Source organism: Misgurnus anguillicaudatus, chromosome 9, assembly GCF_027580225.2.
Source record: "Misgurnus anguillicaudatus chromosome 9, ASM2758022v2, whole genome shotgun sequence".
NCBI lineage: Eukaryota > Metazoa > Chordata > Actinopteri > Cypriniformes > Cobitidae > Misgurnus > Misgurnus anguillicaudatus.
Window position 1 is genome coordinate 13,036,800 of NC_073345.2, and position 27,303 is coordinate 13,064,102.

Here is a 27,303-nt window from a genome sequence, read left to right on the forward strand (position 1 = left end):
CTCGACGTAATGACGCAATGACGTTTGAAGGAGGGACTGATTATTTGAAAGTGGTGGGCCGGATCTTTCTTTAGAGGAATGGCGATTTGTGGATTTGTATGTCGGTGACACTTTAAGTCTTTAAATAAAGTAACGGTATCGAGCGGTATCGGATTTCAGATTATGTTTTGTCCCATCTCGTTTGAAATTATTTGCAACTTTTTTGTGTGATAAAGAATCGTTTGGTGATATCTACCCATCGTTCGTGGTAATAGCAGGTATGACCTCCAGTATGACCAAGGAAAATGAAAAGGCCATTCCTGTCCGGGTTGCTCTAAGATGCCGACCGCTGGTTCCCAAAGAGATTAATGAAGGATGCCAGTGCTGTCTTAATTTTGCCAGTGCTGTCTTAATTTTGTACCTGGTGAACCATAAGTATGTGTCTACTCTAGACATTACTCCAGTATGACCAAGGAAAATGAAAAGGCCATTCCTGTCCGGGTTGCTCTAAGATGCCGACCGCTGGTTCCAAAAGAGATCAACGAGGGATGCCAGTGTTGTCTTAATTTTGTGCCTGGTGAACCACAAGTATGTGTCTTTATTACTAGTATGTGTCTAGACCCATTCAGTTTCGTGAATGTGTATAAATACACGGGCAGTCGTTTACATAAATCTTTGTTTTGTTTAGGTGATTGTTGGCAATGACAAGGCGTTCACTTATGATTTCGTGTTTGACCCAACGACCGAGCAGGAGGAAGTATTCACCACTGCAGTGTCTCCATTGTTGTCTGGGCTTTTTAAAGGTTTGTAAAGGGTTGTTGATATGAGCATGAGCTGTGATTTACGACGGCGTTTTAGTGCCATCTAGAAAAAAATAAACAAATACAATTTCGAGAATAAAGTCAAAACGTTTTGAAAATAAATTCAAAATTATGAGAATAAAGTCGAAACATTTGGAGAATAAAGTCGAAACATTTGGAGAATAAAGTCGAAACATTTGGAGAATAAAGTCGAAACATTTGGAGAATAAAGTCGAAACATTTGGAGAATAAAGTCGAAACATTTGGAGAATAAAGTCGAAACATTTGGAGAATAAAGTCGAAACATTTGGAGAATAAAGTCATTTTAAATTTTTAAGTATTGCACCGAAACGTTGTAGCTTCTGTTAGACATGGACGTGGAGGATTTCATTAAATCCTATTTTAGGATGGGATTTTGTAATAAAGAGATCCTCCATCTCTTAGCACATCAACATGGAGTTATTATAAGCATCCGGACACTGCAGCGGTTATGCAGAAAATTGAATTTATTCAGAAGAAAGAACCAGACAGACATTCAAGAAATTGCCTCTTTCGTGCAATCTGAGATGGCAACCAGTGGTCGACTCCAAGGATATCGATGGTTACATCTGCGTGCTATTCGAAGAGGATACGTTGTTTCACAAGAGAATATGAGGATGATAATTAAAGCAATAGACCCTGAAGGAGTGGAACATCGGCGCGCTCGACGTCTCCGGCGTCGCCAGTACTTCAGCCGAGGTCCGAACGCGTTGTGGCATATGGATTCATATGATAAACTCAAGCCGTACGGCATTGCAATTAATGGTTGCATTGACGGCTTTAGTCGGTTTGTGTTATGGATGGAAGCGTACAATACTAACAGTGACCCCAAAGTAATAGCAGCCTACTATATTTCCACTGTAACAGGCATTGGGGGTTGTCCCGAGCGATTGCGTGCCGACCCTGGGACGGAAAATGGACATGTCAAAGAAACCACACAGACGGCTATGCAGGCGAGAAAAGTTTCATGTATGGATGCAGCACAGCAAATCAGCGCATAGAAGCATGGTGGGGTATCTTGCGTAAACAAAGTGGACAGCTTTGGATGGACATCTTTCAGACCCTCAGAGACGACGGGCATTTCTCTGGTGATTTCTTGGACAAAAATCTAATACAGTTCTGCTTTCTTAACCTTGTCCAGGTACAGTATGTAGTACTGTGTATAACCAATGTATTGTACTTAATATGCTGTAGCCTGTAGATTGGAAATCAAAGTCGATTACAGTTTTACTTTATGCCAATCATATCCAATTTGATGGATGTATCTATAGATAAACATCTGGGTTTAACCATTATTATTAGTAAACTATAAAGTGTTGTTTATGCTGGTACTGTGATATTTTTACAGTGACAGGGCATATCATACAGTAAGCATGATATTTTTAGTGTCAAAATAAAATTAAGTGACAAGACATTAAGCTGAATTATTAAGAAATAATTATCACATTGCATATCTGCAGTTTTCATGGTGATAGTTCTGTGGCTTAGTCTACATTCATTTTCTGTAATTAATTTCTTTATTTTCATACAGGATGAATTAGATGAAGTTGTGAGAACATGGAACACCCACCAAATAAGACCAAGACCAGGCCAGGGAATGCACGGACTACGGCCTGTTTTGATGTTTTCTATGCCAGAAATCTATGGTGCAGGGGAGGACAAACTCAAATCTGTTGACCCTGAAGAAGTGGTGGTTTGCAAAGAGGAGAGCACCCCAAAAGGGCCCTACCCCTGTGACAAGACTGTGTTTGAACTCTGCACACTTCTTATGGAAGAAAAAGGATTAACTGCTCCTACAGACCCATACCATGCAGCTGAAGTGTACATTCTGTTAAGAAATGACTGAGATACTAGAAAATATCTAGAAAGAAAAACTTTTAATGTTTTAAACTTGAGCTCTGATCTTAGGACTCAGACTGCATCAGAAAATGTGTTATGCTAATGTACTTGCATTGTAATATGTTTTAAACATAAAAGTACAGTATACCAGTAATCAACATTAATAAACATGAACTGGTAGTGAACCAGTAGAGGTAATACATGCAAAATGTTTAACAAAAATGCACATTTAAGATTTAACCTTTACCAACAAAAAATCAGACATCTATAAACAGTAAATATATGCAAACCTCACAGTGACTGCATGAAGCATTTTAGAAAGCTGCTGAGAACTCTGATGTATCTTTTTTTGAAGTGTTATTCTCTAAACAGAGAAAGTATTCTGTTTACTTTCTACCTTAACATTTTACAACATTCAATAGGAGTATATGAATACTAATTAATAAGTAAACAAACACAATGTTAACAGATGTGCAAGGCCCCAAACTGTGTATGTTTTCTGCATTGCAAAACTTAAATAAAAACCTGTTTTTCTTCAGAATTCAACATTGAATGAGCATATAAATTTGCATCAAACATAAGATAATTACAACATATCCAACGTATTTGCACAGTTACCACGTGCAAAGTCTTGAACACTGTGAAACAGTGCAGTGTTCTGCACTTTGATATTTTTTAAGTGTGAATCAACTTTCTTCTTTTTTTTACACTTATGGGCATTTATAAAGTTTGTAAGTGTGTATGTGAAACAAAAATATTCCAGCTACACAATAGTCCCTTTCACACATACAGTCTTTACTGGTAATTTACTGGTAAATTGCAGTTAACATGTCATGTGTGAACAGAACCTTTCCGGTAAATCAGTGCTCCCAATTTGGTTGTAAGATTAACGGTAAATTGCCGGTAAGCGCTGTGTGTGAACGAAAAATATAGCATTTCCGGCATTTTGATGACGTCAGACCACGCTGACAGATCGGGCGGGCCAATCAGAACGTTTTTTATACAGGTGACGCGGTTTCCCCCAGACTGTTTACGGACGTTTCCACATACATGTTGCTTAAAAGTCGAGCACACCTGAAGTTAACATCCACATTTCTTCACCAAAGTTGTTTAAAGGGGACATTCCATGAAAATCAGACTTTTTCCATGTTTAAGTGCTATAATCGGGTGCCCAGTGCTTCTACCAACCCAGAAAACATGAAAAATAGCAACCCTGTAACTTTGTTTTGGTAAGGCTCTCTCTGCAAGCATGTGAATAAATAGGTCATGCGGATTTCGCTCCCCCCATGACGTAGGTAAGGGCTCCAATTATAATGATACCGCCCCTTCAACTGCGCTATCCAACCATGAACGGCCTCACGAGTGCGATAGACAGAGAGAAAGAATGACTGACAGCACGACGCGTTTGTATTCCATCAAACACAAACAGGAGCCTACAATCTTATGACTTGTAGTTTTAATAATCTTTCTAAAGATTGAATCAACGTTCTAAAGGATTAACGTTACCTTAGTGCAAGAGAGAGAGAGCGAGTGAGCGAACGAACGAGAGAGAGAGAGCAACGCGATGGTTCGCTTTCAAGTAAGTTATGTTCTTTAATATGTTTCTCTGATTTTATATAAATGAACACGAGGATTAATGCACTGCACGAGACAGAGTGAGTGAACAACGCGTATTCACTATCATACACAATAAGTAAATATGTTGTTTAATGTTTCTCTGAAGTTTCAAATCAATGAGGAGTTACAAAATAGATGAGAGACTGACAGAAACGCGAATGTGTTCAATATGTGTGCACAATAAACTTAAACATGTAATTTGATCTGTTTCTCTAAAGTTTAAGCATTAAACGTGTTGTTTTATTACAGATCATTTAAATGTGCTCGTGTGGTTTGGTCAAAAAGCAAACTTCTGAGTGTTTGTGGACGTGTATTTTATTGTAACATGCTGAAACTCATTATGCCTGTTTAAAACAAGGGCAACATGAGACCTTAAGTCTTTATTTTTATTCCACAATGTTCCCCATCTACTGATAAACATGTATTTAGTATGCATAAAACAGATAATTGACTTTTTAAACTTGTTCATATTTATAATGCTTAACATCGCTCACAAACTTCTTTCGTGAGAGAATCTCCCTCGATGTTCTGTCAGCTCTACAGCGGGAGCGCTTGAGACTCCGCCCACCTGAGCAGCTCGTTTGGATTTAAAGGGATACACACAAAAACGGTGCATTTTTGCTCAGCCCCATAAATTGCCTATTTTAACATGCCACAATAAATTACCTATATGGTATTTTGAGCTAAAACTTCACATATGTACTCTGGGTACATCAAAGATTTATTTAATATCTTAAAAACGTCTTCTGGAATGTCCCCTTTAAAACAGCTTACCATCTAATTGCCGACGTCCTAGCACACCATCTGTGAAGCCTAATATGCAAACGCGCAGGTTCCGTTTGACGCCGCCTAACGCAATGTTGTTTGGTCACGAGCAACTTCGCGACCGTTTGCCACAGATGTGAAAACAACAAAATACGGACCGTGGATATTAAAGTCATAACCCGCCGTTTACAAATACGACACAAACGGAGCTCGCCGGCCGCGCGCCACAGGTAACTTCCGCTTTCTCTCCGAATTTACCGGTATTTTGATACTGATGTGTGAATGATGTCTTACTGGTAAAAAGACGGAACGTCACTGCATGTGTGAACAGCACATTTTTGTATTTACTGGTAAATTCATTCTGGTAAATTCATGGTAATTTACCAGAATTACTATGTGAAAGAGGCTAATGTCCATGACCCAGATGTTACTTTCCAAAACACAGTTAAATTCAGCACGAAACTGTGGGAAATTGTCATAGGAGTCTGAGAGTTCTAGGACCAATCCACAGGTACGTCCAATTGGCCGTCAAGTAAAATCTGTCTGGAAAGTGAACTGCACCTGAATAGCATCTGCAACCATCAAATCAGAACCAGTACAGAATCTCAAAAATCTCCTGAGCTTGTCTTCATCAATTTCCCTGATATACCTCTTTAGGTGGTTGGCAACTTCTGCTTGATTATTTGACATTCCTGGAGGGAACTTCAAAAACCCAATCACCTTTTTCGGTGTAGGCTCTAAATCTTTGTATAGTTGTTCAATATTTTCATGACTTAGAGAGATCTGGCCATTTGTGACCTCCTTCCAACAGTCAATTACGAACATTGGTTTCTGTATGAGCTCTTTATGAGCAATTTCATCAACTATTGCAGATAGAGATGAAGCAGTGGCCTTCCTCCTGCACTCATAAGTGTTCATGATGTCCAAAAGGTCATCCATGTCAACAGAGGAAAAGTCATTTAGCGCTTGTTTGAGAACATCTCGCTCCTGGCAGCTCACAAAATTAAGGAATGTTTCCTTTAGGTCTGTATATACAAGCCCAAACAGCATCTCCTCCAGAAATGGTGCAGCAAGTTTGATGGGCATGTATTTGCAGTCTTTAAACCCTTTAAGAAGGACTCGCCCCACAGCTTTCCATTTGTCAGTGCTGAAGTCATGCCTGAGGAAAGGCACTTTTACAGATGTTCCAACAGTGCAGTGTTCGTAGAAATCAGACCAAAAGCTACTGTACACATCACGAAGGACACCTGGACCACTACCTGCTTCCTCTGAGTTATTGGGAAGTATACGTTGCACTGATAAGGACTGGGTGACAATTTTGTTGTCCGAAAATGCCTCTATCATGTCATTGAAACGATTTGAGTAGTGTATGGTTAAAATCCTGTCAGGCAAAGCATTTGGAGCACTTTGTTCACAAGGCTCATGGGCCAATGTGTCATTAAGGGAATCTCTGTCACTGTGCTCTTGTGCACCAAATGTAATCTCAGGGTCACTGCTGACATTGAACATCAGGCTTGCAAGATGGTCTCCAGAGGAATTTACACTAATGTCTTCTGCAGAAATAAAGAACACATCCGGTAGGGTGTCCTGAGGTTCATTTAAGTCTAGTTGCTCATATCCATTCTGAGTAGACCCGCCATCACTTTTATTCAGATCCAAATCAGAGGCATCAGTAGCCTGGTCAGGTTCATCACTAGACTCTTCTGTCAGGTTCATTTTTGGACAAGTTGCTATATAGAATCGTAGCATGGGGAGTTTGACAGTATTGTAAATCATTCCAACTGACAGGTTCTTGGGAAGAGGATTTTGCTTAAAGTCCCAAACTTCAAATTCAAAATCAGATTCAGGACCTAGATGAATTTATCTCTAACAACTTAAGTCACATATAGTAACCACATGAACCAAATGCATATTGTTGTTTTTGACCACATAAAAGCTAAATTGCACTGATCAGCAGATCGTCTGGACGCAGCTTGGTCCGCGGCTGTGATCCTTTTCGGTTATAGATAGGAACGTTTGCACAGACTGTAAAAAATAGGGTTTGCACATGTCGCGCATCTCTCTCTCTCTCACGCGCGCGCACACACACACACACACACACACACACACACACAGGTTGAAAACGTAAACCTTCCTACACTCGTACAGTTCAGCTAACTTGACAGATGTTTTATAGTTCAATGTTATCTCCTGGCTACTTGTTACTACAGATATCATACACAACGCGACTGTAAGTGCGCGTGTATGCTGTTTATAACGACAACGCCATCGTTTGCAGAGGGAATCCATCACGATACATTTACCCAAATGCGTAAACATTAATCAAAAGAGTTTAAAAGTAGAAAATCTACCTTTTAATAGATGACAAAAGTGTGTGGATGGTGGTTCCCCTTCTCAAGTTCGGCGCATGCTCTCGTCACTCAATGCTCAAATTAAGTAATTATGGTTCAACTTTTTTCTCATAATTCTGACTTTATTCTCGAAATATTTCGACATTTTTTCTCACAATTTTGACTTTATTCTCGAAATGTTTCGACTTTATTCTCGTAATTTCGACTTTATTCTCGAAATGTTTCGACTTTATTCTCGTAATTTCGACTTTATTCTCGAAATGTTTCGACTTTATTCTCGTAATTTTGACTTTATTATCGAAATATTTTGACTTTATTCTCGAAATTGTATATATATATTTTTTTTCTAGTTGGCACTAAAACGCCGTCGTAGTGATTCACTTCGCAGAGTATAACGAAATAATAAATTTGTAGGGCCTGGGTACAATATACAACCTTAAAGGAGACATATCATGAAAATCTGACTTTTTTCATGTTTAAGTGCTATAATTGGGTCCTCAGTGCTTTTATCAATCTAGTAAATGCTAAAAAGAGCAACTCCGTAACTTAGTTTTGGTTAACCATTCTCTGCAAGCATATGAAAAAAATACTTCATTAAAATTTGGCTCCCCTTGTGACGTCAGAAGGGGATAATACTGCCCCTTAATCTGCACTATCCAACCACAGCACCGCCATTTAGTGCAGATATCAGCTTATTTGCGTTTTAAAAGGCACGCCAGGGCTCCAAACTAACCTTTTTCACTAGGACCCTGCTGAAAAAAACAGCTAAAACCAGCTTAAGCTGGTCAAGTTGGTTTTAGCTGGTCTCCCAGCCTGGTCATAGCTGGTGTATCATGCTGGTTTAAGAGGAGTTTTGGGGACTTTTTTTAGCTGGTCGGGTGGCTGGTCTTAGCTGGTCAGGCTGGTTTTAGCTGGTCAGGCTGGTTTAAGATGGCCAGGCTGGTTTAAGATGGCCAGGCTGGTTTAAGCTGGTCAGGCTGGTTTTAGCTGGCCTGGATTGCTGGTCTGCAAAGTGAATCAAAGTTGACTTCACAACTTTGTTTCAATGTTGATTTCACAATCTCAGGGTAAATCAACTCAGAGTTCAAGTTTAACTTCCTTATTAAAACGGGCCCCAGAGTGGATGTTGACACAAGTTTTAGAGAGGCTTCATATTGGGGCGGTTTCCCGGACGGGGATTAGACTAGTCCTAGACTAAAATAAATGTAATAGCTGTCCAAACTCAAAACAACTTGCACTGACCTACCCTAAAATACACCCGTGTCCTTTGTTTTGCCTCAAAATGCACATAAGTAATGTTTTTAGTAAGGTATGTTTGTTAAAAGTAGTTATATTTCCCAATTAAAATCAGGTCTAGTCCTGGCTTAAGATAATCCCTGTCCGGTAAACCGCCCCATTGACATATAAAACAAATCTGTGTAAAGCAAGCATCAATTTAACCTCATTAATGTTCTAAGGAAAATTTTAATTGAACCTTCTCTCACACAGTCAGTTTACGATTGTAAAAGTTAATAGTGTTTTTAAAAGAATAAAAAGAATGTTAAATTTACAAAGAAGGCAATACTAAGAATTCCCATTTTAGATTATTATTACATTAAGCTAACTGCACTGATGAAGGTCACTGATTTGTAGATAATTCATTATGTTCAGTTTCATCTCATTTTACTGCAAAATCTTTTAATTGAATCTAATGATAATTTTCCTGTAGGTGCAATCCTGCAGGCATTAAAAGAACATGGCATCAGATGAAAAAGAAATATAAAAACATAATTCAAACAGGTAAGGCTTGACCATATCATTGGTGTAGGCTTTCTTACTTTACAAACATTTGACATATTAAATGTCTAAATAGCATTCAGTGTCTAGTGCTGCAGCATGCTTAACATGGGTCTAATTAATGTTTGTTCATAATTGACCTCCTTTTAGCCAACAAAAAGAAGGCAGAAACCTTAACTTAAGTTCCAGTTAAGTTCAGTTAAGTTCCAGTTCAGTTAAGTTCCAGTTCAGTTAAGTTCCAGTTCAGTTAAGTAAAGTTCCAGTTCAGTTAAGCAAAGTTCCAGTTCAGTTAAGCAAAGTTCCAGTTCAGTTAAGCAAAGTTCCAGTTCAGTTAAGCAAAGTTCCAGTTCAGTTAAGCAAAGTTCCAGTTCAGTTAAGCAAAGTTCCAGTTCAGTTAAGCAAAGTTCCAGTTCAGTAAAGTTCCAGTTAAGTTCTAGTTAAGTTCCAGTTAAGTTAAAGGAGCATTTCACCCGTAGAAACATTAATCTTTATTGAAAGTGTGTCATATTTGTAGTTGAAATGTAACATACATTTCGAATTTGGTGCCTATTTGACTGAGAAACTGGGCTTTTGTAGTCTCACCCCCTCAACAAAGATATTGGACTTCCTTCTTTCAATGATGCAATATGATGACTTTTACATCATTAAAAGAAGGAAGTGCAACATCTGAAATCTGTATTTCTCCCGTCTCAGGGGAAACTGAGGGAATGATGCATGACCATTCAAAAACATGACTGGGGATCTAACTATACAAAGCTTAATGCAAATGGGTGAAGTGTCCCTTTAAGTTCTAGTTAAGTTAAGGAAATGGCCTTGAGCCTAAATTCTGGAAGGCCAATGGCTGGGGGCATTCCTGGAGGGAGCTCATCAGAGCCAGTAACTCCCCAGGAGACCAGTGCCTTCATACAATGTAAGAGGCCTATGTGTGTGTGTGTGTGTGTGTGTGTGTGTCTTTATATATATATATATATTTCCTGTTTTTTAACTTTGTGTGGTTTTTCATTGGTCTCAAAAGATTCTGATGGGAAAATCTGCCTTTTGGCCCTTCCAGTTTAAGCAGAACCCCAGGCAGTTGTAAGTAGCCTAATCAATACCAGAAATTATGATAAGTTGTATTATAAAGTGTGCTAAACCAAATACTCATCTTCTCAGGATGGTGGGGATGATGAAACCCTTTCTGCAGGCACAGAGAGGCCTATAGAGGTAATGTTAATATGTGTGTACACCAAGCAGTTTACACAATCACATGTCATTACATTTTTGTGTAGAGTAAGCTATAGAATCTTAATATATATCAAAGTATAAACTCATATTCTTTTCTTCCCCATCCCTACCCCCCAAGAGTGAGGAGGAGGAGGAGGAATGCCCATCAAATTCTTCTGCACACATGAACACAGTTCAGTGATGTACGTTAAATTCCAGACTATAATTGTGTTGAATTTAGGTCGAACATTATGTAATTGTAATGCATTTTCAGTTGCCAGCAAAGGAGTTGTATAGGATTCATCTTCTAAAACAAATTGAGAAGACTAACAAAGAAATTATGTACTTGGATCGCCAGATCCTAAAATCAGATCTGGAAATCGAAATTCTAAAACACAAGCTAGAGGTGAGTGTATGGTTGGGGGTAAATTGTAGGAAGTGTTGGAAGAACACTGTAATCTAATGGTTGCTTTTGAATTTGTAGGAAATAAAGAAGACCAAATAAATTGTGATTTGTGTTTATTCTTTTTTTTGGGGATGTTAGTGGTTAATTTAAGAGAAAGAATTGCAGCATATTAGGTCTCGAAGTACCCTTCCATCCTGGAAATCTGTAGGGTGAATGGGGTCTTCCTCCAGGTCTTGTATGTGTAGGGCAGGGTGTTGTTCCCCTCTAATTATAGCAATATTGTGGAGAACTACACATGCCATAATTATGTCGCAGGCCCTTTCAGGGGTGACCCTAAGGTGACGTAGGCTCTGGAAACGTGCTTTCAACAGGCCTATGGTCATCTCCACCCGGGCTCTCGTCCTGCAGTGTGCCACATTAAAGCGCTGCTGTGTGCCTTGGTCAGGTTCTGGGTAAGGGGTTATAAGTGTTGGCTGGCATGGGTAACCCCTATCCCCCAGGAGAAAGCCATCAATCTCTCCTGTTAAAAAGTTCACATTGCTTTAGTATTGAATAGAAGTGCATTGCATACATTGAAATATGTCTATAGGGCATACATTTATTACTTACCACGTTCCAGTCTGTTGCTCAGGTTTGACTCACAGGTTTGATTCGTGAGTCATGAATGGAGCCGGGCCACTTTGCCTCAACGTTGGTAATGATGCATGTAGCATCACACATGATCTTTACAGTGCAAAGAATGAGACATGAGTTTACAGTATTGCTATGTAGTGTTTAACCATCAGAGGCGGTCACTACTTAAGTAGTTTTACTTTCTACATAAAAGTACATTTTCAAGTATTTGTATTTTATCAGTGTTTTTCTTTGGAAAACATACATTCCAAAGCATATTATTATAATTGTTACTCAACTTTAAGTTTTTGGCTCATATTTAAGTACATTAAACATCTATTTTTTTTTTTACTTTAAAAAGTACTTTTGTACTTTTACTCAAAGTGAAAGTACACAATTTTTATGTGATAAGGTATTAAATCAATTTTAAAATGCAGTATAAAAGGAATACACAGTATGATTCTATGCTTTAGAATGTAGTGAACATTTTTTAGTAAAGTAAATTTTTTTCCCCAAGACAAACACTCTGATAAAGCACAGATGCTTGGAACATTTACTCAAAGTACTCCAATAGTGTCCGCCTCTGTGAACCATAAACTCAGTGTAATTTAATGTGTACCTGCACATTAATACTGTGGATTAACTTTCTGTTCACATAGTCTGCCTCATTTTCAGTTGGTGCAATGATGGGTGTATGTGTACCATTAATGCACCCAACCACATTTACGATTAATTTCACACGTCTATTATTAATGGGCCGCGGTAAATCTCACTGCCACCACTCACTCATACTCCCACAATGCACTGCAACAGCTGACACAGACTCAAGGGCAGGAATGTAGTAATTTGAGCGCAAAATAAACTGTGTGTGTGTGTGTGTGTGTGTGTGTGTGTGTGTGTGTGTGTGTGTGTGTGTGTGTGTGTGTGTGTGTGTGTGTGTGTGTATACAGGGAGTGCAGAATTATTAGGCAAGTTGTATTTTTGAGGATTACTTTTGTTATTGTACAACTACAGTGCTCTTGGTCAATTCAAAATGTTAACAAACCCTCAAACCTGAACATTTAAGTAGTAAAAGTGAAATTTTGGCTTTATTAAGAGAATATTTCTATGTACATCATTATTAGGCAACTATTAGTGTGCAGAATTATTAGGCAACTAAATGAAAAACAAAGATTTTACCATCTCACGTGTTTTTTTTTCACCTGTTAAAGTGAGAATAATAAACAAACTCTACATTTACAAAAAAAATTATAAAACAATAAAAAATAAAAAAGATATAGACTCAGTGACCAGTATAGCCACCCTTCTTTTCGATAACAGTCACAAGCCTTCCGTTCACGGATTCAGTCGGTTTCTTTATCTGGTCTGGGCCAGCATTTTGTGTAGACGCGGCCACGGCCTCCCGGGCACTGTTCGGAGAGGTGTGCGGTTTACCTTCGCTGTGGATGTCCTGCTTAAGAAGGGATCAAAAGGTCTCAATAGGGTTTAAGTCAGGTGAAGAAGGGGCCATGTCATTGGTTTTTCCACCTTTAGGGCATTTGCTGGCCAGCCACTCAGTTGAGTGCTTTGATGCATGTGCTGAAGCGTTGTCTTGCATAAAAAAGTCTTCTTGAAAGATGCAGTTTTTTTCCTGTACCACTGCTTGAAGAAAGTGTCTTCTAAAAATTGGCAGTAGGTCTGAGAGTTGTTTTTTATTTCCATTTTCAACCTAAAAAAAGGTCCAACAAGCTCATGTTTAATAATACCTGTCTGTGCCTGCCTGCCTGTAATGTAGAAGACACTTTCTTCAAGCAGTGGTACAGGAAAAAGTTTGCATCTTTCAAGAAGACTGATTATTTTGTAAGACAACGCTTCAGCACATACATCACAAGTACTCCACTGCATGGCTGGCCTGTAAAGGCCTTAGAGATGAAAAACTAATGACATGGCCCCCTTATTCACCTGACTTAAACCCTATTAAGACCTTTTGATCCCTTCTTAAACAGGACATTTTCAGTGAAGGTAAACCGTACACCTCTCTGAACAGTGTCTGGGAGGCTGTGGTTGCGTCTGCACAAAATGTTGGTTCAGATCAGATCAAGAAACGGACTGAATCCGTGAATGGAAGGCTTGTGACTGTTATCGAAAAGAAGGGTGGCTATACTGGTCACTGAGTCTATATCTTTTTTATTTTTTATTGTTTTATTAATTTTTTTTGTAAATATAGAGTCTGTTTATTATTCTCACTTTAACAAGTGAAAAAAAAACACGTGAGATGGTAAAATCTTTGTTTTTCATTTAGTTGCCTAATAATTCTGCACACTAATAGTTGCCTAATAATGATGTACATAGAAATATTCTCTTAATAAAGCCAAAATTTCACTTTTACTACTTAAATGTTCAGGTTTGAGGGTTTGTTAACATTTTGAATTGACCAAGAGCACTGTAGTTGTACAATAACAAAAGTAATCCTCAAAAATACAACTTGCCTAATAATTCTGCACTCCCTGTATATATATATACACACACACACACATATATATATATATTAGTTTATTTTGTGCTCAAATTACTACATATATATATATATGTGGCAGGAGGGGTCCTTAGCGGGGTGCACCAAATGCACACAAACTCAATTAAACGACTGTTGTAACAGTCAATATGAAATTTATTTCCGACTACGCCACTTTGGGATTTTAACCAAAGAACAAACAGTGCCCCCTAGAGGCACGCACAGGTTCGAATCGCCAGGAGTCAGAGACAGAAGTAAATAGTACAAAAATATTTTTATTGAGTTGTACAAATATTAAAAATATGGCCACTCATTACACATAACACACTTCTTTTGTGGGCAAGGAGCTGGGGCTTACCAACTGGGGCAGTCTCATATGCCAAAATTAAATCACTACAATCAGGTGAACATAGCACACACACACAGACTGGTGTCAGTGAGAAGCACAACACACGGTGAGGGACACACCACCACCACAATAGAGCCACTCGTCTGCACCCAGCGCCCAGATCCTGCCAAAACAAAGAGAGGTATTAAAATAAACAATAATGGCACTGAATGCAAGCGCTGTGTCTGGAATGAGCGCGGCAAGCAGAGAAAGTTTAAAGAAAAATAGTAAAGAAATAAAATAATAAACTTAGTGCAGCGCAAAAGACTGAATTGCACAAAATAAAGATTCTTACTAGACTAAATTAAGTCACAAAACATTACACAGCTTCAAATATATGTATGTGTATGGAATAATGCAATGATCAGTCTCTGAGTCTGCACAAATCAAATAAACAAAACCCAAAACTCTTATAGACAAAAATGTCCTTGACTTCACAACCAAATAATATGAATAATAATGAAAGTAAGAAAAAAAGAAGTTGAATAAACAATTGAATTCAGATCAAATGAGTTAGAACACCAAAACAAATAAAGTTAAATGATTAATGTATCAACCAAAGAAAAGAAAGAGTTAAACATGACAGGGAAACCCTGCTGAAAACAAAATTAGACAAAGAACTTTCAAGCACTCAATACAGAGCCGCTTAAGCCTTGTTTAAGGAGAACGCGCAGTCGCGTTTCAGCACACACAGGAAACAAAACAGTAGAAAACAAAATAAAAGAGCCAAAACAGAAACAAAACAGCAGCGCCAGCTGAGGCACAGAGCATCAAATATGCAGCATGAAGCATGCAGCGCGGCGTATGGAGTATGCAGCCCAAAGCAGGAAGTTTGCAGCATGAAATATACAGCCTGCAACGCAGCACTTAGTAGTACGCAGCCATTGCCTTCACCTCGCGCCTACAAACATAAAGCAAGATGATGTTACGCTGCTCGTTCTTCTCCCTTAGCTTAATACTCAAGCAGCCAGTGATACTCACAATTGAAAACACTGAGAGACGCTGGAGGTTAATCAGTTAGTGATCCCACCCCAAAAGAGCGCAGCACCAGCTAAGCAGAGACTAAATTACAATTTAAATATAAAGCAGGCACGTCAGAGCACTAGCGATTTAAATCAAAACATTTTATACACACACGTCATTATACACACGGTACGCTCTCCTTACCGTCTCAATTGTCCACATTTGGTTCCTCACGCAGCAAAATAGACTTTTATAACAGTGGTTAGCAGCCTCGGCGGTCTCACGGATGTAAACAGTCCACTCAAGCAAACAAGCGGCGGCGCGTTGATGACGTAACGGCCCCCCTCAATGACGCACACCTACGACTGACAGGCTGCACTTTTATACCTTCAGAGTCACTATTCATTGGCTAAACCCTCACATTACAAAAGTAGGAGGGGCACAAACCCATTCTGCCACATATATATATATATATACACACACACATATATATATATACACACATATATATATATACACACACACACACACACACATATGTTTAAAGAACTTTGTTGTTATTTATTCTTAGCGGAGTTTACCGGAAGTTACGTGCGGACCACGACAGCCACTTGTTTATGTTGTTACTGCTGTCTATACCTCAATGTCACAAACACCTGTTGGCAATGAAAAAGGATCATTCAGTTTTTTAAGACTTTCAGTTTATGGGGACACTTCCTGTGGATTTCTGTCATCATAATCAATTTCTTATTTCTCAGTATGTTTATATGTGTTTTAAGATTTATAAATTAGGCCCCTAATGATCATACAAACCCCTATTCCAGTGAAGGTCCTATATTCAATGTATATACAACAAAGACAAGATAATTAATGTTCAAAATGAAAAACTTTATTGTTTGTTTAGAAAGATTCACTCATTTTGAATGCCATGGACGCTAACACACCCCCATGGCTTTTGAACTTAGTGCTGATAACAATCTGGGAGGTCCTTTTCCTCTTTATCCCGAGGAACACAATGTCCATGATTTCCAAAACCTATTTTAAATGTGGACACAGCACTCGTAGCGCTTATAGTAGCGGCAAACTATATTAACTGATATTTGTTTTCCAAGGTGTTCCTGAGTCCACATTAATATCCTTTACAATTCCCACCATCACATAGAGTCCCCAAAAGGCTCAGTCATTCACAACCAAGGATGACTTGCATGTGAATGAATTCTGGGGATGCCCCTTTTATTCAATCACGTTTCCAGTGAACCTGTTCACCTGTGGAATGTCCATTCCCAGTCCTGATGTTGCAGGCCTCAAATTCAAAATGAGTTAATATAAGCTAGAAAAAAAACAATAATGTTTTTCACTTTGAGTATTAAATGTCTTATCTTTGTAGAGTAACAATTTAATATAGGTTGATTTGCAAATCTTTGTATTATGTTTTTATTTTTGTTTTACAGTTGACACAGCTTCATTGGAATTGAGGTTTGTAAAACCCATTGAATCAGATTGACAGAATTTTCATACTTAGTAATTCAGTCTGTGAGACCCTGTGCCCCATAAATCGATTCATTATTAGTCTGGAACAGTGGTTCTCAACTCCAGTCCTCGGGACCCACTGCTCTGCACATTTTGGATGTCTCCCTTATTTAACACACCTGATTCAGATCATCAGCTCGTTAGGATAGATTCCATGAACTGAACTGAGTGCGTCAGATATGAGAGACATCCAAAATGTGCAGAGCAGTGGGTCTCGAGAACTTGAGTTGAGAACCACTGGTCTGGAAGACACATCTCCCATCAATATTGAGATTATAGGATAAAGGCAATATGTGTACTACATTCATTGTTTTTCCCCTCATCTTCCAGGCTTTTTCTTTAATTGGTCAACTGTTTGTACATCTTGTAGTCTATAACCATTGGTAGAGCGAAGAAGTGACCATACAGCATATGGTTAAACAATTTCTGTGTATTTCAATGAGTGCCCTGCAAAAGATTACAATCTATATATGTCCAATGTAATGTGACCTTATATTTTTTCGTTATTGTAATAAAGGTATTTAGACCAGTATTTATTGTAATAACAGCTCTTCACAGATACATTTCCTTAATCTCAACAGATATGTCTGCAACCAAAAAAAGAAGCAGAAGAATTCTGCAGCCTCAGACATGCCAAGAAGGAAGAAACTGAGGGGGAGGAAATCACCTAAAGCAGGGTTCCTCAAATCTTACCCTGGAGGTCCACAGCACTGCAGAGTTTAGCTCCAACCCTAATCATCTGTGATTTTCTAGTGATCATGAAGACCTTGATTAGCTTGCGCAGGTGTGTTTGATCAAGGTTGGAACTAAACTCTGCAGGGCTCTGGACCTCCAGGGTAAGATTTGGAGAAGGGGGACCTAAAGGTTATTAAGCTTTCTTATATTTATATTTCACCATTTCAAATCAGACTTCAAATACAGTGATTCTTTTGCCATAAGTCATAAATATATCATGTGTTGCCTGTCAAAATCATTTTTATTACATTGGTGAAGATGTCATATATTTTTTTTGCTCTTACAGAATGTAACCATGGGATCCTAGAAGGGGAATCTTACTACCCAGTGAAGAGGGTGATCCGCTGCAAAATGCAGAAGGTTAGCTGTACAATAATTAAAAGTCTTAGATGCATTCAGTGGAATCCTTTAACTCCCCAACTTTGATGTTTTTTTCAGGGGATCCAAATGAAGTTGGTGGAATGGGAGCCTGTTCACTCTGGTATGTACAAGTTATCATAGTTTTGATTGGAATAGCCTAATTCATAGTACTTCAAAACTTAAAGAAATAGCCTTGGCTTGTTTTTGTGGGCATCTGTGGCTCAGTGTGTCAAGTGTTCTTGGACAAGACACTGAACCCACACTTTCCCCCCAGTGTGTCATTGGGCGGTGAATACGTGGAAATCCAATCTCCAAAGCCTGACTGCAAAAATTATGAATGTGTATGTAAAAGGGTCGTAATGATGAACATTATAAAAGTGTTTTGTGTTATCCCAGAAACTATAAGGGCCCTATTTTAACGATCTAAGCGCATTGTCTAAAGCGCACAGCGCAACGTCTAAATGGGCATGTCCGAATCCACTTTTGCTAATTTAACGACGGGAAAAATGGTTTGTGGGCCGAGCGCATGGTCGAAAAGGGTTGGTCCTATTGTAATGGGAGTATTTTGGGCGTAACGTGCAGTAAACCAATGAGAGTCACAGCTCTCATCCCCTTTAAAAGCAAGTTGCCCTGGCGCTATGTCTAATCCCTATTTAGATGACGAACTTTGTAAACTGAAAAACTAAGCGGAGGAAGAAGATCCCCAGTTTAAGATTAATGGTAAATAATTGTGTTGTTTTTCACTTGTATTGAAATTGTTATTTTTTTATTAAAACCTTTAAAACCCATTTTCTTTTAGTCATGGAAGTAAAAAAGCAGGCTTGTAATTGCTTTAAATGTCAAAAAATTATTTACAAGTATGTAAGAAAAGGTTTGTACTCTAAAAATACTTTATTTGTAACAAACAGGAGATAAAGAATTATTAAGATTAAAATTATTACTTAAAAATGTTTCTCATCTCACCATATCCGCAGGTACAGAGTCATCATATACAATAAATCCGTGAGGTACCATTAAAAAAACATTTAAAAACAGATGCATTTGTTTAAAGCAAAGCATTTATTTACTTACCAGGCTACAGGTGAAGCAGCTCTTTGCGCCTTCTAACGTCTCATAATTAGTCCTCATTTATGTCCAAGAGACTCAATAATAATCTTTTACATTCAATCCTTTAATCTTTCATATTTAAAAGCATGTTTGTGCTGCTGCGCATTCATGTACTTTGTGATAAGCAAACCCGCGTTGACCTCCCGTTTATAGGCGCATATTACTAATGCGCTCTTTAAATAACATAAAACACATTGCGCCTCTATTTTAGTTGCCTCAAAATAGCAACGCGCCAACAATGCGCATGAACACACCTCGTTTTCAGACCAGAACGCCCATGGGCGCAAAAGGGGGCGCAAATGCATTTGCTATTTAAACAACGTGGCGCTAAACATGAAAATTAGGGTGGAAACTAGCGAAAGACACTTGCGTCGTGCATTGCACTGCATTGCGCCGGGTGTAAGAGAGTTTGCAAAAGCTTGAAAGATCATCTCTCTCATTCACACACACACACACACACATGCATAGATGGATGAAAAAAGTGTCCCTGGTTAAACACCCAATGCGGCCCACAACACCCTGCTCACAACACACCCTAGCACACTGGCCCCAAATAAATGCTACTTACGCTTTTAAGAAATCAAATTTATTAAACAAGTATTTGAACTCCCTGCCAATGACATCTTAGAAACCAAAACATAAAACAAGGTTAAACCTAAGGCTTTGATTCATTTGTGTTTTATTTTTTATAAAATCATTATCAAGAACAAAAAAGATACCAGAAAAAACATGTAACCAAAGGTGTGCAAACAGACTTTACTAACATGAGAGGCTGAGGATACAAGTCTATTTATGTATACATTGCTTTTGTATATCCTGTCCAACATACAATTATTTTTGTCAAAACATAAATAAACTTAAAATAAACAATTTCTTTCTCAAAGAAAACATAACAAATTTAACTAAAAGACTGTAGTAGTTTTAATAAGATTTACAAAATAAAACATATATAGCAGTTCTACCCCTCGTGAATTCTTCCATTCTAATTTAATCCTCAATCACACATTCATACATTATTTGATATGCTATAAACATCAGTTTTTCTTTTTGCTTGACTGACAGTTACTGCAGCAATAATGTTTAGCAAAACAATATCTTCTGTAATGCACCTTTGAAACTAAATGCATTCACATGTAAAGCCCTATAAAATGCTCTAATTTGTTGAATAGAAACTCACGGCTTCTTTCATTTTATTGTTTGGAATTCTGCTCAGATCTGTAATGTGATTGGCTGGAATTCGCGTTCGTCTTAAGAAAAACCCATTTCTTTCATTTGATTGGTTAATATTCTTGCTGGGCATGTAATTCGATTTGGCTGAGTGTCTTTTACGTCTACAGAAACTACCGCCGCCTTTCATTTTGATGTCTGTCAGTTCTTCCGACGCCCCATGAAGTCAAACAAGCCTAATGTATTGATCAGCAAATCAACCTCAGACGCCCTGCATGTATTGGGCGGGGTTTGATCCGTCAGACGGAGCGAAATCGCAATGCTAGGCGATCGCAGCGTCCATAGCAACCATAGCAAATTTTGCCTTTTTATTGTATTAAAATTGTATGGTCATAATATTTTTCTCTTTTTAGGTGTGACATCATGCGATCTGTCGAGGGACAACAGATGTAAAATAGCCTTTTGGCTAATTCTGGCACATTGTACATTACTTAAATGTATTATTGATGTGCATTGTCCCTGTTAAATAAACCTGAAATGAAATGAAACCAAAACGTATCAGTTTCATATTATTCCTGCGAGATCTGAAAGATCTTCGCAACAACAAGCAAGCGAGTGATTATGCACATTCAATGAGTGAATATTATGAAAATAAAGTATATATTTCTCGCTAGAAATGTAATCAAAACTTACTTTTATGCAAAAACTAACTCAAAATATAGATTTTTTTCACTTAAAATGAGAGAAATGTCCGCCATGTTTTTTGTTCTCACCCCGGTATCTTGAAAGTCACGTGACTTGGACAAAAAAAATGTAACAGTCATACAATTCAAGGACCATTAAAAGAAAAGGCGATAAAAACATAACAGTCATACAATTCAAGGGCCATTATTGTAACCCCTCTACGTTTTGCAAATTGGACCAACGTAGTCAGGGTATGTTTTTACATGAGACTGGGTTGTTTTATGCCCATCAAAGACTCTCGCGCCATCTGCAGGATGTGATGAACAACAGTGGGCGGAGCTCGACGTAATGAGGCAATGACGTTTGAAGGAAGGACTGATTATTTGAAAGTGGTGGGCCGGATCTTTCTTTAGAGGAATGGCGATTTGTGGATTTGTATGTCGGTGACACTTTAAGTCTTTAAATAAAGTAACGGTATCGAGCGGTATCGGATTTCAGATTATGTTTTGTCCCATCTCGTTTGAAATTATTTGCAACTTTTTTGTGTGATAAAGAATCGTTTGGTGATATCTACCCATCGTTCGTGGTAATAGCAGGTATGACCTCCAGTATGACCAAGGAAAATGAAAAGGCCATTCCTGTCCGGGTTGCTCTAAGATGCCGACCGCTGGTTCCCAAAGAGATTAATGAAGGATGCCAGTGCTGTCTTAATTTTGCCAGTGCTGTCTTAATTTTGTACCTGGTGAACCATAAGTATGTGTCTACTCTAGACATTACTCCAGTATGACCAAGGAAAATGAAAAGGCCATTCCTGTCCGGGTTGCTCTAAGATGCCGACCGCTGGTTCCCAAAGAGATTAATGAAGGATGCCAGTGCTGTCTTAATTTTGTACCTGGTGAACCATAAGTATGTGTCTACTCTAGACCCATTCAGTTTTGTGAATGTGTATAAATACACAGGCAGTCGTTTACATAAATGTTTGTTTTGTTTAGGTGATTGTTGGCAATGACAAGGCGTTCACTTCATTTCGTGTTTGACCCAACGACCGAGCAGGAGGAAGTATTCACCACTGCAGTGTCTCCATTGTTGTCTGGGCTTTTTAAAGGTTTGTAAAGGGTTCTTGATATGAGCATGAGCTGTGATTCACTTCGCAGAGTATAACGAAATAATAGATTTGTAGGGCCTGGGTACAATATACAACCTTAAAGGGGACATACATATCAGGAAATTTTGACTTTTTTTCATGTTTAAGTGCTATAATTGGGTCCTCAGTGCTTTTATCAATCTAGTAAATGCTAAAAAGAGCAACTCCGTAACTTAGTTTTGGTTAACCATTCTCTGCAAGCATATGAAAAAAATACTTCATTAAAATTTGGCTCCCCTTGTGACGTCAGAAGGGGATGATACTGCCCCTTAATCTGCACTATCCAACCACTGCACCGCCATTTAGTGCAGATATCAGCTTATTTGCATTTTAAAAGGCACACCAGGGCTCCAAACTAACTTTTTTCACTAGGACCCTGCTGAAAAAACCCCCGGCTAAAACCAGCTTAAGCTGGTCAAGCTGGTTTTAGCTGGTCTCCCAGCCTGGTCATAGCTGGTGTATCATGCTGGTTTAAGAGGGGTTTTGGCGACTTTTTTTAGCTGGTCAGGCTGTTTTTAGCTGGTCAGGATGGCTGGTCTTAGCTGGTCAGACTAGTTTTAGCTGGTTTAAGCTGGCCAGGCTGGTTTAAGCTGGTCTTAGCTGGTCGGGTGGCTGGTCTTAGCTGGTTTTAGCTGGTCAGGCTGGTTTAAGATGGCCAGGCTGGTTTAAGATGGCCAGGCTGGTTTAAGCTGGTCAGGCTGGTCTTAGCTGGCCAGGCTGGTTTTAGCTGGTCTGGATTGCTGGTCTGCAAAGTGAATCAAAGTTGACTTCACAACTTTGTTTCAATGTTGATTTCACAACATTTCAATGTTGTTTCAACGTCACACTTTCAACATAGTTGAATCAAGGTTGATATCGCGACATAGTTTTAACACAGCCATCATTTAAAAAAAATATGATTAAAACCATAATACATAAAGATAGAAAAAAATGCTGTTATGTACACCACCACAAAGACCAATTTTATATGTCAATATGAAGCCTCTCTAAAACTTGTCAACATCCACTCTGAACTATTAATTAACGTCTCGGTTACGTATGTAACCCTCGTTCCCTGAAGGAGGGAACGGAGACGTCACGTCGTGACCGACGAATTGGGAACTCGCTTAGAGAGACCAATCTGCTTCGAATACTACTAAAACGCCAATGAACTTGGCATTGAGATATTTGCATAATGCTGGCGCCGCCCCGCCAGGTGCGTATATAAGCCCCAGGTGCAAATATAGAAATCAGCTTCTTTTTCGCTGAGAAAGCCGGAAAGTGTGACCGGCCGATAAACAGCAGGGAGCAGCCCTGTGGCGACGGGACGTGACGTCTCCGTTCCCTCCTTCAGGGAACGAGGGTTACATACGTAACCGAGACTTTCCCTTTCAGTCGGTCACTACGACGTCACGTCGTGACCGACGAATTGGGAATCCCTACCAAAACGCCACTGAGGGCTGACCTCTTCCAGTGTCTGCGTAAAGCCCTCCGGTTCCACTTAAGGATAAGGAGAATTAGGTTTTAAGGCAGAAGGCCGGGCACTAGATGTTCCTTTAACCCACAGTAGTGCCAGCGACTGGGAAGCGCCCTATCTGAGCGGTATAGGGACGCTGCGGAAGCCACCGCCCCGTTAAGGGCTATTGGTGGGCGAAAGTCAACCATAGTTGAGGTATAAATGACAGCCGTGGCTGTGTAAGCAAAGCAGTGCTCTGCTGAGGGAAACGTGGGCTAGTAGGATTAACCCCACGGAAAAATACTCACATAGGAACCCGGTGGGACGCAATGTGGATGCCCGAGCCAAACACAGGTTCGCGAGGATGCAGCTAGTGAAAGGCTGGCAGCGGATGCTTCGCAACATCAGGCTGCCAAGGCAGCGGAGGAAGGCAAAACAAATTATTACGCATTTTTGCCTCGATGACCTTCCATACTGAGCTCAGTTTGGAGCAGCAGTCGGAGGCTGCAAGCCGACCTGCGAGCCTGTTCCCTGTGCTTCCCCTAACGAGGAAAGGACACGAGAGGAGACAGGCTCGACACGAACACTGTAAAATCTAATGAACGTATTAGGTGTCGCCCAACCAGCAGCTCTGCAGATGTCTGTTAGCGAGGAACCACGAGCGAATGCCCAAAATGAGGCAACACTTCTAGTAGAGTGAGCTCTCAAATTAAATGGACAATGAATGCCCTGCAGATTATAAGCAGGGGCGATAGTATCAACTATCCAATGAGACATCCTCTGCTTAGTGACAGCTTTCCCTCTCTGCTGACCACCATAACAAACAAAGAGCTGATCTGAGGTCCTAAGGCTTTGTGTGCGATCCACGTAGATGCGTAACGCTCGTACGGGGCATAATAAAGCCATGGTTGGGTCTGCCCTCCTCCGGGGGGCAGCGCTTGCAAGCTCACCACCTTATCTCTGAAGGGAGTGGTGGGAACTTTGGGCACGTAGCCTGGTCTGGGTCTCAGTGAGACAGCAGGACCAAACTGAAGGCACGAATCGTCAACAGAGAATGCAAATAAATCCCTTACTCTCTTCACGGAGGTCAATGCTAGCAGGGTCAGAGTTTTCATTGACAAAAGCTTCAGACTCGCAGACTGCAAAGGCTCGACCGCGGTACCTGTAGTAGGGCTTCAGCACCATGGACAGGTCTCGGAGGAATAGAGGGAGGGCGCGAGGGGTTTAGCCTGCGAGCGCCTCTTAAAATCTAATAACCAAATCATGCTGGCCAACTGATCTGCCGTTAATAGGTGAGTGACGAGCAGAAATAGCGGCGATATCAACTTTAATGGTGGAGGGTGACAGCCTACCATCTAACCTATGTTGAAGATATATAAAAGCACAATGTTAAGCATTCTCTGGGGTCCTCGCGTTGCGAAGAGCACCAGGTGACGAAAAGGGTTTCATTTAAGCGCGTAAGCCCGTCTTGTGGACGGTGCTCGTACCGCGTCGATGGTGTTAGATACCGCTTGCGATAAATCACCTAAACCTTGCGCGCACTCAACGACCATACATGGAAATCCCACGGGTCGGGGCGCGGGTGCCAAATGTGCCCCTTCCTTGAGAAAGAAACTCCTTCCTCCGGGGAATTCGCCAGGGAGGGGCTGTCGCGAGGAGCATTAACTCTGAAAACCAATTCCTGGTTGTCCAGTACGGGGCGACTAATAAAAGGCTCTACTCGTCCTGCCTGACTTTGCACAGTGTCTGTGCGATTAAGCTCACTGGAGTGAATGCGTATTTGCGCGTCCCCCGCGGCCAGCTGTGTGCCAACGCATCCACGCCGAGGCTGCCCTCGGTTAGTGAATAAAACAGGCGACAGTGGGTATCGTCCAGTGACGCAAATAGATATATCTGCGCACGACCGAACTTCTTCCAAATTAGCTGAACCGTCTGGGGGTGGAGTCGCCATTCGCCGGTGCGCGCAGCTCGGGAAAGCGCGTCAGCCGCTGTATTGAGCGTACCCGGGATGTGAATGGCACGAAGGGACCTCAGATGCTTCTGACTCCAAAGGAGGAGATGACGAGCGAGATGCGACAGGTGACGAGAGCGCAAAAACCGCCTTAACGGTAAATAACGCAACAGTCGCAATGTTGTCGGTGTCGGCTAATACATCCTTCCCTCGCATCTCCATAGCGGAGCGTACAAGTCCCAGATATACAGCGCACCGCTCGCGGCAGTTGGGGTGCTATGCACACCCCTGAGACTGCAAGCCCGTCATACGTGGCTGCTCATCCCGTGCTGGGGGCATCGTATGTGCTACAGAATGCCAGGAGACCCGACTCAGGGGCATATCTTCCTATAAGAAATGCTGGGTCTGCCACGGGGTAAAATTGAAATGACACGCAGGTGTAATGGTTACACAGTGTATGCCGTTGCGCCACGCTCTCCTCGAGACTCGATCGTAAAACCAATGCTGAAGCGGTCTCATATGACGCAGCTCGAGCAGTGTCACAGCTGCAGCATGCTGTCATATGCCAGGAGCTTCTGAAATTGTTTCAGAGAGACCGCGTACTTCCCTCGAATTAAACCGAGGCAAGTCAGAACTGACTGATTGCGCGCTCTTGTAAAACACGCCAATAAATCGACCGAGTCTATTTCCATACTGAGAAAAAGATCCTCTGCACGGGGCAAAGTTGCTCCTTTCCCAGCTGACCTGATGACTTAAACGAGCGAGATGCTGAAGCATTAAATCTCTGTGTTCGCGCACGTCTGCCAAGAACGAGCCATTATAGTTGACGTAAATATAAGCAGAATGCGAACAACGCTCTCTCTCGGAGATTTTAATGCCGTGACTAGCATTTTCATGGAGACACGGGGAGAGAGAGACAGCTCGAATGGTGTACTTGGTATTAATATGCCCACCCCATGACGCAGAGCGAATAAACGGTCTAAGGCGAGGGGAGATGGACACATGAAGTACACGTCTACAGGTTTAAGGCTGCAAACCGATCTGAATATTGAAATACGAGCCTCGGCGTATCATCCTAAAGGATCACATTTGTAGAGCCGGTGCGTAAATAAATCGGTCGTAACCCACCGCGTATTTGGGTAATATGAGATAAAGGCTGGAAAAAACCTTATCATCATTCTCGGTAAGAGGGACCGGCTCGAAATGTCCTTCGCCAGCAGGACATCGACTTTTTCACGCAGTACATGTGCATCGGACGCTTTCACTATAGTGAAACGAATGCCCGTAGAATTTGGGGGAGTGCCGGTAATTGTATTTCGTAACCGAGGCGGCCAGTGCGTAAAACTCAACGAGACGGGCTGGGAACTGAAGCGAAGCATCCAGGGACCGTACGAGGAGAATTAACGACACTACCGAAGTACCCGCGGTGGGGCAGCGAAGCGAGACAGGTAAAACTGCCGGTGCGTCTGCTGTGACAGCATAAACATCTGCAGTATGTGTGTGTGTGACACTGACCTGAGCCCTCTGAGGGTGACGGTCGTCTGGTCTCCTGCGCGGAGAGCGCAGACTCCGGAAAAACACCCGCTGGCGATAGAGGAGAGATAGGGTGAGCTGGTGTGCCCGCTCACGGCTCTCTCGATCCTCTGGAGACCTGGAGAGGGAAGAGGAATGCACTCTTATGTGTGGTTAAATGGGTACCGGCTGGACAGCCGGTGAAACAGATGCAAACCAAGAATTTTCCACCCGACCCTCTACCGGGGGAAGGAGCGAATCACCGTCTCCTGAAGAGTGATCCTCTGCCAATCCGGGTCGCCCGTTACTGGCCACTTAAACTCCCGATTTTCACGGGAAGCGGCTAAGCGGGTGGGGCGAGCTGCTGACGACCGGTTCCCATGCGCTGCCGAGATGGGGTCCGAGGAGTGGAACAGAGGTGGCCGCCGCAGGACGCCGACGGCGAG

At 40.8% G+C, this 27,303-nt stretch overlaps 1 protein-coding gene and 2 long non-coding RNA genes across 4 annotated transcripts in view; 2 read left to right on the top strand and 1 right to left on the bottom strand.

The window, feature by feature from the left end:
* The first annotated feature begins 443 nt into the window (after positions 1-443).
* The window catches only part of kif4 (kinesin family member 4), an 84,666-nt gene continuing 57,806 nt past the window's right edge, over positions 444-27,303 (top strand). The window contains exons 1-2 of one of the 2 annotated variants that reach the window (XM_073871152.1): positions 444-567; positions 668-782. In XM_073871152.1, coding sequence (XP_073727253.1) covers positions 445-567; positions 668-782 — 238 coding nt within the window. In that variant the 5' untranslated portion in view covers position 444. Of the gene's footprint in view, positions 568-667; positions 783-21,789; positions 21,921-27,303 lie in introns of those variants that run through there. The other variant, XM_073871153.1, reaches the window with a different exon arrangement.
* On the bottom strand, positions 14,137-15,693 carry LOC141366220 (uncharacterized). The gene is made up of 2 exons (XR_012371319.1): positions 15,437-15,693; positions 14,137-14,393 (listed from the first exon to the last, which is right to left on the bottom strand). It is a non-coding gene; the product is annotated as an uncharacterized lncRNA (long non-coding RNA).
* On the top strand, positions 17,150-20,684 carry LOC129433277 (uncharacterized). Its single transcript, XR_012371066.1, has 3 exons — positions 17,150-17,857; positions 17,936-17,978; positions 20,545-20,684. It is a non-coding gene; the product is annotated as an uncharacterized lncRNA (long non-coding RNA).